We start from the raw sequence: 14,106 nt of genomic DNA, 5'->3' as shown, positions 1-14,106 counted from the left end.
TAAATGATGCATGGGTCTTAAGAGTCTGGAGGTCGCGCCAAAGCCACACTCCATTCATAAGCACCGGAGTGCAGCTTTTGGTGCAACTTCTGGATTCTTAGGATGCATGCATCATTTAAATAGCATGCCTCCAAAGAGACCCGAAGCAGCTTTATTTTGGCAGTAGTCTGTAACAGGCCACACGTTCACAAATGCAGGTGCGTTGAGGTTGTGATGATGACAAGTGCTAGAATAATGCAGTGGGCCATAACATCCTCTAGGTGAGAGCATACATACATTGGCACCTAGTTTGGCTAAGCGGGGTGGAAATTAAGACACATGGGCAGCGCTAGTGTGTGAGAATACATGGGAGACGCTCTCAGTCTTGCATTGTTGTTTTGATTCCTGAACCATTTCCAGATGTTGCCATGCTACTCCATCTCCTTCTTGTTCAGCACAAGCCTCTTGCACTCCTATATTTTGACGTGATGGCCCTGTGCTCTGTGCTCCTCCACAAGCGTGACCTCTAGATACTTCACACTGTAACTCTCTTGCCATCCCCAGTCATGGCGGAAGATGGAGCTGAAGCCCAAATAACATCTGGAGGAAAGCTAGGTAGTTTCTAATCCGGCCGCTGTTGCATTTCGGGGTTTGTAATTCAGCGAGGCTTAAGAGCCTTCCAAAATGCCTCCTTCCTCAACTACAAGTCCCAGAATGCAACAGGAGCATTGAAAAGCGACCTAGCCCCGTTTTAAGTGTATAAAGCGATATTCCCCGCAGCCCCGCCCACATCGCGTCGAATTTGAAAGCAAGCCCTGTCTCGCTATTGGCTGGATGTGGGGAAGGACCGTTTTTTTACAAAGGGGCGGAGCCGCAAGCGTCGCCATTGAGCCTTCCATTCTCCGATTGGAGGAAGAGCCCCGTGCGACGATTGGCTGCGGGCCCGTGACGTCCCCGGTTCTGATTGGCCGCGACGCTTAGTTTGAATGCGGGAGTGACATTGGGGCGAGTGCGAGAGCAGGGCGATGACAGCGCTGAGGGGAAGAGCGCTTTGCAAAAAGGGGCGGGGCCACGGAGGGGCGGGGCTATAAGAGTTGTCCAAGGAAAGGTCGCTGGTCGCGATTGGTTGAGCCTTCCGTTCTCCGATTGGAGGAGGAGCCCTCTGCGACGATTGGCTGCGGGTCCGTGACGTCCCCGCTCCTGATTGGCCGCGGCGCTGGGTTTGAATGTGGGAACGGCGGTTGATGGCGAGTGTGTTGTCACTCAGTGTGAGGGGGAAAGCGGCGTGATGGCTGCGCTGAGGGGACAGCAGCTGAGACGTCGCTGGGCCGTCAAAGGGGAAGAGGAGGAGGAGGAGGAGGAGGGCCCCTCGGTGCTGTCGCTCAGCCACTTCTCCCGGCCGCCCTTCCTCAGCTTCGGCCGCGTCCCAGTCGGCACCGCCTGCCTCCGCCGCCTGGCAGTGGAGAACCCCAACGCCGAGCCCGTCAGCCTGGCCCTCCACCGCCCTCCGCCCGCCGAGAAGGGCTTCGCCCTGGAGCAGACACACAGCCAACGCCTCCTGCAGGTGCTGCCTCCACACTGGAGAGGGAGCCCGGTTTGGCACCGCTTTCCCTGCCTCCCCGGCTCAAGGCTATGGAAGACCCCTGGGAGCTGGGCTTCGATGCGTATATAGATAGACATAGGCCTCTGGTTTAGACGGTGCCTTCCCTCTGGGGCCATTTCCTTTTCAATAGAGGCTGATATTTATTGGGGGGGAGAGGGTAGGTCTTAAAATGGGGAACCGTTCTTGTCAAACAGAAGCTGTTGTTGTTGTTGTTGTTGTTGTGTGACAGTGCAGTTAATCATGGTTAAGAGGTACTGTAATATACTACAATGCTGTATCACACACACACACACACACACACATATACATATTTATATATACACACACATATGCTAGGGTCTGTCAGTCAGAAGTGACTTTAAGACAAGTGACAACAACAACAAATATATATTTATATATAGTGTGTGTGTAAATATACATACACACACACACTCCTATGTGTTGTGTGTATGTGATTAAATATTGTGCAATACCATAGTATTTGTTAGCTATGGTTAACTGTACAATTCCAATATGGCCCATTGTGGCAGCAGCGTACTCCTTAGAGACTGGTTTAACTATTTAATCCTTGACTTCCATTTTCCAAATACAATAATAACAATGATGTTTATTTCTGATCCGGATCGAGGTGGAAGAACAATAATAGACCAACCGACATGTGTCAGTTGGGACACGAGTTTCACTGAAACGTAGAGGTAAAGGTGGTCCCTTGACATGAATGTCTGGTCGTAACCGACTGGAGGGGGCAGCGCTCCTCTCTGTTTCTAAGCCAAAGGGCCAGCGTTGTCCGATTGCTGCTCTGGCGGCCAGTATGGCTGCACCAAACGCTGTTGCCTTCCCACCAAAGTGGTACCTATTTATATACTTGCATTTGCATGGTTTCCAACTGCTAGGTTGGCAGAAGCTGGGACTAGTGACAGCTCACCCCATCATACAGCACCTGGGCCTCGAAATGCCAACCTTATGATCTTCCAATCATCAGAATTGGCGTCTTAACCACTAAGCCACCACATCCCATAGTTAAAACATACATCAATTTAAAAGAGAAAAGGCTTATTAGAACAAATCTACATTTAAAATTTACAGGTTTAAGTCAGTTTCTGACAGTAAGTATCCGCATATGGCAGAATGTATGCTCTGTTGTAAGACCTGATAGCAAGGAGTGGTAGTAATCCCATTTTTACTATGGGGGGGGGGGGTATCTGCATCCCTGAGGGATGACAGACTTTGGAGTCTTGGGACCACAGAGAGTGTTGTCTCTGATATTTCTTGTTATGTGCCATGGAATTGACATTAGTTGGTCCTATGAATGAGAGGACTCCAAGAGCCCCATCACAACTGCCCTCTCCAGGTCTTGTGAACCTGAAATGTGGCCTCCCTCTTTTCCTACTACCTTCCACTTACTATCATTTTCTGAGTGAGCCGTGTTGGCCCTTGATGTGTCCAAAGTATAAAACCCTCAGTTCAGTAATCTTGTCTTCTGATGAGGATTAAGGCTTGAGTTGCCCTAAAACCCATTTGTTTGTCTCTTTAGTAGAAATCTTCTCTAACACCTCATTTCAGATGGGAGCTCTGAAATCTGTAGTATAAATGAGTATTTTTTCTTGTTGAGCTCTGGATTAACTAAAGTGCTATAGTTGAGTTACTTCTGCTAGTTTAGAGCACAGCCATCTGGTGCAAGGTGAGATCCTAATCTTGATATTATGAATCTGTTAATGACTAGCCCCTCCACAGCTCTATGTTTCCCATGGTACTTTTCTGTCCACTGCTAAGCCTTATCTGTGTAAGGACAACATTATGATGGTGACGTATACTTTCATACATGCTTATCCTGCTCATATTTTCTTTGACTGGATAGCAGTGTGACTATTAAAGCTGTTCAGGCATCGGGCGCAGTGTATAAATAAATGCAAAAGGTTTGGTCTGTGATGTTGTATATGGATGTGTTATTCTGCAGAAGTCTGCACTCCAACAAATAAAGTTCCTGACTGAAGCTTCATTCTTTTTTTCTTTTGAAGCCTGGAGAGAGAATATTCATTTCAATAACATGGACACCATTGGAAGGTGGTAAAATTCGGGAGCTTATAACTTTTGTTGTAAATGGTGTTGTCAAACATCAAGCAGTTCTTTTGGGAACCGCTGAGCAGCCCATTAAGAAAAAGGTAAGATTTTAAGTCATTATTCACTAATCTGTTTCAGTTTGCAAAGTCTCTGTCTGGTTGTATATAATTCCACAGGAGATTTAAAAGCTCCTGTCTGTCAATTTTAGGTGAGATGTCTTGTACAGTGAATTTCCTGAAGCTGCAGAACACAAACTCTGGTGTGGTTTTGTCATGGCCTCAGCACAATCTATGTTAAAATATGTTGCCTGGGCTTGGTGTCATTGTATTGTGTCCAGCAGGAATATTTGTGTGCCTGCTACGACTTTGTATCTGCAGGACCGGTACTTGTGGTTTCACTTGTATACTTCCCTTGGTTTAAGCAACCTGGAACTTGTCAAATGCTCCGAACTCTGCAAAAATTTAAAATAGGCAGCATGGCTGCATATGCATAGATTGCTGTATGAATTCTGATCATTGGGTGTTTTGGGCCGGAGTGGTGCTAGCTGCACCCACTTGTTGTGTTTATTCTCTTTTACTTTATAGGATTGCATCAAAGCTGATGGAAGAAATCGTAACAATGATTTCTAAGCAATATTATTTACAGAGGAAGAGTAAAGCTCCACACAGCTTTACTCTTGCTTGATATGTGTGTATTGATAATTGTTTGTATTGGTATTATTTTCAGAAATGTCTCTGGGATACTATTAAAAAGAGAACTCCTTTGCAACAGTCGCGATGCAAGAAAAAACTACCCATCATCAAAAATGTTAATAAAACATTACAGATGTCTCAAAAAACAGATGGTGCTAGAAGCCCACTCCAGTCCTGCGAGAACCTGGAAATGAACAAAGATACCACATCACCCAATAGGGATTCCCTAACCATCTTGGAAAACAATCTGTCTCTCTCTCCCATTAATCCCATCCTTCAAGAAAATCAGCATGTCAGTTACACTCCTTTCTCACTGAGAAGATCAACTACATGTTCAGTTATTGGGACAGCATCATGTGACGAATTACTAAAGGATGTAAAAGAAACTTGTACTGTTAACCCACTCTGTGATTATCTTGTAGAAACTAAATTGAAAAGTCCACCTCATATTAGCTCAACAGAAGAACAAAATTCTAACACAAATTTAGTTTGCACTCCAGAGCAAAATCAGTACGTTCCTTTAAAACATAGGAGAATTTTAAGCCCTGATTCTTTTGTGAACAACAGTTATGAACTTACTGAGGAACCTTGTGTGGGTGCAACGGCACCAATTCTTTCACCCGATCAATTTTTAAAAGAAAATCAAATAGCTATTCAACCCCTTTTGCAAGTACGTAAATCTGTGCCCCCTTCATCAAATGTCAAGTCTTGTATGTCAGGTCCTACTTTACCAAAACAGACGGAAAAGACAAAAGCAGTATTTTTTCCTGTGGAACCTCATTTTTCAAACAGTGCCTTTAATGATATAAAAGACAGAAAGTATGCTTTACAAACTGTCACCAAGGTCAGGAAAGCAGGGAAAGATCAGACTTCCTGCCTCCAGAAAGAAAAGACTAAAAAAAAGCCAGTGCTTTCCAACACAGTTACCAAAAGTAAACCAGATCTGGCTGAGAGAAAAAAAGCAGACACACCAGTGTACCCAAAATCTAGAAAATGCCTTTCTAATGCAATACAGGAATGTGTGGATATTGTCCCTGAAAGGGCAAAACTGGAAATGCTGCGAAGGCTTCCAGTTATAGAACCTATCTCAGGTGAAATTAGGAGCAGCGATTTAAAAGCCACTTCTGCTCAATTGGAATCAGTTTCATGTGGTCGTAAAAGAAAAAGTGGAGAATATATGACAGACACTAATAATGGAAATGAAGCATATGAGGGGAAAATTGAAAGGAAAAAAATCCAGAGGGTTTGTGTAGAAAACGAAATCCAGTCTGCTTTGAAAATACCAGTTCCCAAATCTGTGAACAGGGAGAGACAAAGACCGAAACAGAGACCGGGTAAGTTAGCTTTGTTTCTGGTTTCTTTTGATACATTAAAATGTTTGATATTGTATATTGCCTGGGGTTAGCGTCATTGTACTGTGTCCTACGGGAGTATTTGTGTGCATAGTATGACTGTATCTGCAAGACTGGTACTTGCGGTTTCACTTACCCACGTCTGAAAAAATACATCCCAGGTCCTCAAGCACAATTCTATAATAAGCTTCTGCCGGACGTAATTCATTTCTATCGGGTTCATTATTACCCACAGTTTCACATTTCCCCGAGAAGTCTGGCAACGTAACCCCTGTTGATACGGGGGTTATATTTTTCATATATTCTTTCCTCCAAATAGTTGCCAATTAGAGGTTCAGTATCCCTTATCTGGAAATACACCAAAATCCAAAACGTTTTGAGCATTGACATGACAAGTTTCGATTTTGGATTTGGAGTTAGGAATGCAAGTAGCAAGTCTTTGTATTTGTGAATCAAGAGAGAGATGCAAGAGATGGGTAGCTAGACAGAGACATGGGGATCTGGAAAATAGAGGGAATCTAAGTGTAATGTTTGTCGTGAAAGCACACCTCTTTCCATTTAAATAAGGAGCTTCTGCAGATAAACTGGAGCTGAGGTGAAATCATTTGAAACGTTTGTGCCATTGTTTAGCAAAGACCCTGTCATGGTGACCTATGGTGTTCCTATCACACTAATGTCTCTTAAACATTAGAGAAGAACTACATAACTAGGGAGAATGTCCAAGTGAATACAGGATGGAGTAGAGAAGCACTGAAAGTTTATGGGCTCTTGGAACTGGGAAACTTTTTTTTAAGGAAGATGGTGGTAGAATTATGGTTTATTTGCATTATTTATTTGTCTTTGGTATTATTTTTTTGTTTAGTGTTCTGATCTGAACAGTATTCATGTTTCTAATTACAGTTTTCATATTTCCAATTTTCAGATTCCTTATCTCAAAAATTCAGGACTGTTAGAAGAACTAGAAGCGTAGTCCCTATTGCACAGTCTCAACTGACCTTTGTGAAACCTTTAAAAACAGGTGACACTGAAGTCTTGATGCTTTGTGTTTTCCAGGAGAAAGAAAACATTATTTGTATAAGTTAAAATTCTACACATTTGCTGGATTTTATCTGAGTTAAAGAAGTGAGTGTGTCTATTTTCTGACACACTATTGTATTAAAAAGTAAAGTTTTGTAGGATACTATCGTTCAATTCATAATTGGTAAAATGTGTATGATATCAAATTTTTGCTTCTGTTTCATGAGATGTCTTTGGAGGTACATATTATATTTGATGATTAAAATTGGCTGCGGTTTTTGCAATACTGACCTAGTATTTCATAAGTTATATTTTTATTCAGTTTTCAAACACTTTACGCTTAGTAAACTACCATTAAGACTAACATTGTTTCATACCTCAGTGATACTGACCTAGGGAATTTATTGACTGATCACATTTAAGTCTATCATAATACTCCGCCTACAAAGCTAGTATAATGAGATTATGGTATTTTCCATAGCACTACCTCTCCTAACATTTTCCTTTTCCTATCTCCTTGAGTAATTAAGGCATTTTGGAGACTGAGGGTTAGCAATTCAGGAGGCTCAAGATGGAATCTTTGAAAAGGACCTCAGTTTTAATTTATCCATCTCTAATGTAACAGCATATACACTTATCAGTGTAGACACATACAGAGTAAGCAAAAAAAATGATGGCTGCTCTATCTTTGTAGAGGTGGGATGCAGTTGAAATCAAGATATATTGAAAGGAAATACTATAAAAAAATTAGATGCTGTTGGCCATACAATGGTTTGCAAGTTTTGGTCTTCCAGATGTTTGGGACCTCAGCTCTCAGAGACCATAGCCAGGATTTCATGGAAACCCAAACCGTCTGTAGGACCAAAGGTTTAGAATTACTGCATAAGATAAAATGAGAGAGGGACAAATCTGAGTTGCCAGAGGGAGGACACAGGATGCAAATTTACTGATATGAAAACTCAGGTACAGGTTGAGTCTCCCTTATCCGAAATTCCGAAATCCAAAATGCAAAATTGTCTACATGGGTTGCTGAGATAATGGCACCTTTGTGTTTTGATTGTTTAATGTGTACAAACTTTGTTACATACACAAAATTATTAAGAATATGTATAAAATTATCTTCAGGCTATGTGTATAAGGTGTATACAAAACATAAATAAATTTTATATTTAGATTTGTTTCCTATCTACAAGGTATCTTAGTATGTATATACAAATATTACAGCACTGAAAAAACTCTGAAATCCAAAATACTTCTGGTCCCAACCATTTAAAATAAAGGAGACTCAAGCTGTAATATAGTTCTTTGATGGTTTCCATCAGTGTCCCACAGTTTGAATGTTTCTAACCTGAATTTGTTGTCTTTGATTGGGCACTGAAATATCTGACATTGTAGGACTGAGAATGTAGTGTTTTATGGAGAAAATTAATGGAACTTGTAATTATTTTAAAAGATATTCCTAGACATCCAATGCCTTTTGTGGCCAAGAACATGTTTTTTGATGAACGCTGGAAAGAGAAACAACAACGAGGCTTTACTTGGTGGCTGAATTTTGTACTTACTCCTGATGACTTCACTGTGAAAACAGACATTTCACAAGGTAAAACTAGTATGCAGAGTCTTAAAGGTTTTAGATAGTATTTATTTACAAGCATTGCTCAACTTACGTGTGCATACATCTGTGTACTTAGAACCTTTCTAGTAAAAGACCCCTTTCATGAATCAGCTGGGGAGCTCTCTTTCTACGTCTTACTTCCCTTGAAGTGCCTGCCAAAGGGAAATTCCCTGGCCCTATCCCTGATAAGATTCTAATTACATATGAAGACTTTTAAAAATTCCAATAAGCAGTTGACCAGCTGTATATATTATATTTATTTTTCTTTGATGCATATTTGGAATTTATTTATGGAATGATTATCTGCTGCTTCTTGACATTTTTGTTGAAGTTTTGCTTCTAGCTATTTCTAAGAAATTGTGTGAGCTGCATTTAGAATTGACTGATTTTTTATTTTTGAAGAAAATTACAAAGCAGACAATATACAATATTGTAAATTCCATGATATATTTAATATGAGAAAATTCAAGATCAACAGAGATTACAGTGCCAGATTACAGTACTACTTCTGTATGTAGTAGCTGGATGGAAAGGAAAGCATCTGCTGCCATGTAAGTAGTTGGATGGTAAATCAAGGGAACGTCTAGTCATAGATGAGATTTCAACTTGCATTAAGGTGATATGCCCCTAAATTTATTTGGTGCCTTTGTATATTATTTTGTAAAAAAAAAAACCCAGTTTTTCAAGTATAGAATTGGCAGAAGTAATGTACAGAGAAACTTTGCATCCAGTTTTAAATGTTTACTGATACAGACTGGCATCCACATTGCAGAAACAATCCAGTTTGATACCATGTTAACTGCCATGGCTCAGTGCTATGAGATTTGGGGAATTGTAGTTTGTTTGTTGCACTAGAGTTCTCTGACAAAGAAGGCTAAATGTCTCAAAAAACTACAATTCCCAGAAATCCATAGCATTGAACCATGGCAGTTAAAGTGGTGTCAGACTGGATTGTTCTTGCGGTGTGGATGCAGCCAGTGAATAGGAGGAGGAAAGAGAAACACAAAAACAAATATTTTTGGAAAGACAAAGTAAAAGTTATTACTTTATACCCTGGTGTTTTTTTTTAATGGATAGTTCACTATAGTTCAAGGTACAAAATGTAAAGCAATAAAACATATTCTCAATAAAAGCATGATATAACAAAGTTCTCAAATTTTACCCTTGGGACCTGTGTTTGTACCCCCCCTCCCAACTTGACATACTATATATATATATTGTTTATTTAGTGTATATTTTCATTCACACATTCATACGTATTCAGATTTTAACATTTTATAAGGAAATAAATGATATCATTCAAATTAAAACAGTTTTAATTAAGTAAATTAAATATTTAACTCAACGCATGTGTTCATTTACACACATTGAAAAGTTTAGGAAGAGGAGGAAGAAGGATCAGAGCCTCCAAGTCTTATCCCCCCCCCCCCCCCCCTTTGAGCAAGTCTTGCATCCTCCCACAGGTCCCGCCCGGCCATTCTCAAACTGATGTAAGCCCTTTTTAATAAGGAGTGTATGTTAATGTACTGTTTAATCTAAGCCAATGCTCGGATTCATATGAGCAGAATTTTAAGTCAAATGTTCTCCATATTCAGTAGGTGTTGCTAACTGCCTTCAAGTTGACCTCTAGTCAACCTCAACTCAAAGGACTGTGAAGAAAGCAAATAGGAAGAAAATAAACTAATTTGAGATGTGTGGCTGGAAAAGATTGCTTAGAATACCATCAACAGCCAAAAAGACAAACAAATGGGTTGTTGAACGGATCAAAACATAACTATCCCTGGAAGCCAAGATGATCTAATTGAGGCTATTGTACTTTGGCCCCATTATGAGAAGGCATGACTGACTTGAAAAGACAGTAATGCTTGGAACATGGAGGGCAGTAGAAGGACTGCACACCAGATGGCTAGACTCAATTAAGGAGGTCAGCTGCCTGAATCTACAGGACAATAGAGCAGGGGAGGATGGGGAGCTTGGTAATATCTCAGTCCCAGGGATACCATGAATCAGGGCTGACTTGTAGGCCACTAACTACATCATCTGGATATCTTAGATTCTTGGTATTCCTCCAGTCTTTATTCCACTCCTCTCCAATAGAAACTTGCCAAAATATTGTATATATTTGCCCAAACATTGGCATCTGCTGGAATGCCCTCTGCATCCCACCAATGGGAGCAATACATACTGTAATGTGGAGATAGAGGAGAGACTTTTTTTACTTTAACACTCCAGTTGTATAAAGACTAATATGGCTATGTCTTTGAATTCTAACTTCAGTTTTGGATAGTCCCAAATTTGGGGGCCCAATTGATGCTAGTGTAGACTTCATGTCTGTGCCAAATGTACACATGGCTCTTAACCAAAGCCTTTGGTTTACTTGGTTTACATTACTTTATATGTTTTACAGTGTCTTAAATGCATTTTTGTTTCTATGTTAGCATGGGATCTTTATGATACAGAGTAGGATATAAATATTTTATAACAAATGCCTTTGACTACCTTTTAAATTACCCTATAAAATATTGCAACATTACATTATTACTGTAATTATTATTATTATTATTATTATTATTACTATTACTATTCCAATAGCTTCACGGATGGTAGTGGATCAAGGGTCCATCGAGTCTCTTGCCACCAGGTTGGATAAACCAGTCATATAGCTTCCCTAACCAAACAAAAGTGTTTCTACAGAAAGATATTAGCAAAGAACATTGTTCCAGATAACTCAAGACAGTGAAACAAATATACATGTTCTAAGAGGATGAAATGCAATATTTAAGCACAAACTATTGTTTTTTCTTCACCAGTCAATGCAGCAACCCTTAACATGGGAATAGAATGCCATCATAAATCTAGTGTTTCTAAAGCACCAACAAAAGAGGAAGCATCCTTAAGAGCTTATACTGCTAGGTGCAAGTTAAACAAACTTCGTAGATCGGCTTGCCGTTTGTTTACCTGTGAGGAGAAGGTTAAAGCAATAAGAAGGCTGGAGATAGAAATTGAAACAAAACGCTTGCTTGTTCGAAAGGACAGACATCTGTGGAAGGATATTGGTGAGAATGTTACACTATTTTAGATTTTGTTACTTTTTTTTAGAAAAAAATTGAGCTGCAGTGTTAAATTGTGTATATAATAGAGAGGGAAGGTGTATGTGTTCTCTCTCTCTTCTCTCTCTCTCTCTCTCTCTCTAAATAATTAAATGGGTAGGTGTATTTATGTCCATTATTTTTATCATGGACATAGTGTAACCCTATGTACTATCTATTTTTCATGCTCTTGCTCCTGTGTTAGGAGAGCGACAGAAAATCCTCAACTGGCTTTTATGCTACAACCCACTATGGCTTCGCATAGGCCTGGAAGTAAGTGTACTTTTCTAATGTTTAAAATGTTTTTCAAGCATTACACTTTTTTTGCAGAATTTTGCTGAGAATGGAAACATATTTGTGGTAATGATGTTACCCATGCAGCAAAATAAAAGAAAACCCACAAAACTGTGAGAGCTGATAGTTGGTCTGATAATCAGTGGAACCAAAGACCATTCCCTTTTATTGTCTGTCTTTTTTACTGCCTTTTGTCCAAATGGCCAAGAAAGGGAGTGGCCTTTGCTTACATTGATATCCATCCTGACCATCTTATTTGGCAATAGAAGTACCATGAGGCAGAATGTTGGTCTGTGATTCTAACTTGGTTTTTTCTTCTGTACAATTTTTAACATTCTTCTTGCCTGATGAAGAAGTCAGTGAAACTACAAAAACATACATGAAGTATTTGGTGCTTTTTAGTTATTCCAAAAAAGGGTCACTGTTTTGTGGATTTTGAATTAATGATGTATGTTACTAAAAATGGTATTTGATACAACTAGATGTAATAAAATGAAATGAAAAACCTGATCCTAAGACTTGCTAGTATAGAATGTAAAACAGGATGGTGGTTATCAGTGGGTTATACTGCACCATTCTGTGTTTTGTGGCTGTAGAGATTCATTTACATTCACACGTAAAAATAAAGGCCTCGGCTACTACTGACTAAACTTACCTTATATGACTTCCATCATGAATTGTCTCCATCTGCTTACATCTGTCATATTATTCCCTACTTCCACATTTTTACTAAGTTTAGCCTTAAAACATCAGATAAAAATTGTGTGCCAACGGACGTTAAGAGTTGTATTAATGACTTCAATATGGATTTGATTGTTACTATTTTGAAATTAATTTAATAGAAATCATGTCACTTCTCAAGTGTGAAACAAATTCTGTTTGCCTGTTCAGGTTTACTGATATAAAACAACATATATCTTACGTTTTTAAGTTTAGTCTAATCGCTTTTTAAAAGGTTTTACCCTTTGGTTGGTTTACCATCAGATTAGTGCCTTACTGTCCAATCCAATAGCTTCATAACAGTTACACATTTCATGATGGGTGTAGGTGTGCATAAAATTGGTTTACGCATATATAACCATGTTAAGAAATTATATATTGAATGGGTATGAATTGCAAAACCACCTCACACCCTAAAAGAAGCATCAAATAATAGAAATTGTAATCTTGTAGGGCAATTTCTGTCCCATATTATTATGTATTAGAATCACAGAGTTGGAGGAGACCCAAAGAACCATCTAGTCCAAACCCCTGCCATGCAGGAAAACAAAATGAAAGCACCCCCGACACATGGCCATCCAGCCTGTGTTAGAAGACAGCTCCACTGGACTCCCGTGGAGATGTCTCTTACAGTCGGTTGTTCCTAATGTTTAGGTGGAATCTCGTTTCCTGTAATTTGAATCCATTGCTTTGTGTCCTAATCTCTGGAGCAGCAGAACACAAGCTTGGTCCATCCATGGATTAGCAAATTGTTTGATCGGGAAAACAAATATAAAGTAGAATATACTAATACAGTACATGATTGTCTTCTATGATTCTATGCCCCCAAAGTATTGTTCTCCTTTTTAATCTATATTTTTATCATCTAACAACATAAAATAAATCTATTCTTCAGATATTTACAATACAGAGATTATTACAAAGAAAAGGCTTTCTTGACCTGGTTGTTTCATTTCACTTGTGCACATTGTCAGTTCTTAATAGAAAGTTTGCTTAAACAGGTTGAACTGCTCTTTTTATGCAATGTAGGAATCTATCCTTATTCTTTCCATGTTATATCTGCCTCTGGAACCAAATGTTCTGTTAGAGAAGTAAAGCTCAGGAACACATTGTCTTTGTTAACTGAGGTATACCTGTATTGCTGTTAGTTTTCAGTATGTCTCCTGAAGATCTTAAGTGTATTGTTGTAGGAGCTTTATTTATTTTTTTAAAATGGTTTCTGTTATTCCCACATTAATAGACCGTTTATGGTGAACTGATTGCTTTGGAAAGTAACAGTGATGTAATGGGGTTAGCAGTGTTTATACTCAACCGTTTATTATGGAATCCTGACATCGCAGCTGAATACAGACACCCAACAGTGCCTCATCTTTATCGAGACGGTAATTTTTATTTGCTCTCCTATAATCTGATTTATTATTATAGGGTGTATTTTTGTGTGAAAGCTAATATTGTATCAATTCTAATAGGTCATGAAGAAGCACTGTCCAAATTTACACTGAAAAAGATTCTGCTACTTGTTTGCTTTCTTGATCATGCCAAATTGTCTCGGATTATTGATCATGACCCTTGCCTCTTCTGCAAAAATGCAGAATTCAAGGTATTTTCATTTAAATCTCATTTATGTTACATTTGTGCATAATTAGCCTTGATTGAGGGACTACCTAAGCAATCTGTTCTTTAA

The 14,106-nt window shown here is 39.3% G+C and overlaps 1 protein-coding gene across 2 annotated transcripts in view; it reads left to right on the top strand.

Moving 5' to 3' along the window:
• Positions 1 to 1,231: 1,231 nt before the first annotated feature.
• Positions 1,232 to 14,106, top strand: part of LOC149316901 (abnormal spindle-like microcephaly-associated protein homolog) — a 29,311-nt gene continuing 16,436 nt past the window's right edge. For both annotated transcript variants that reach the window (XM_089516479.1, XM_089516478.1), the window contains exons 1-9: positions 1,232 to 1,543; positions 3,601 to 3,744; positions 4,370 to 5,669; positions 6,610 to 6,705; positions 8,158 to 8,304; positions 11,130 to 11,375; positions 11,614 to 11,681; positions 13,663 to 13,804; positions 13,892 to 14,022. In XM_089516479.1, coding sequence (XP_089372605.1) covers positions 1,268 to 1,543; positions 3,601 to 3,744; positions 4,370 to 5,669; positions 6,610 to 6,705; positions 8,158 to 8,304; positions 11,130 to 11,375; positions 11,614 to 11,681; positions 13,663 to 13,804; positions 13,892 to 14,022 — 2,550 coding nt within the window. In that variant the 5' untranslated portion in view covers positions 1,232 to 1,267. The remainder of the gene's footprint in view (positions 1,544 to 3,600; positions 3,745 to 4,369; positions 5,670 to 6,609; positions 6,706 to 8,157; positions 8,305 to 11,129; positions 11,376 to 11,613; positions 11,682 to 13,662; positions 13,805 to 13,891; positions 14,023 to 14,106) is intronic.

This window comes from Sceloporus occidentalis, unplaced genomic scaffold (genome assembly GCF_023333645.1).
Source record: "Sceloporus occidentalis isolate IW3139 unplaced genomic scaffold, rSceOcc1.0.p SCAF_3, whole genome shotgun sequence".
NCBI lineage: Eukaryota > Metazoa > Chordata > Lepidosauria > Squamata > Phrynosomatidae > Sceloporus > Sceloporus occidentalis.
Note: the sequence above shows the minus strand (reverse complement) of the source record. Positions and strands in the feature narration are given on the sequence as shown.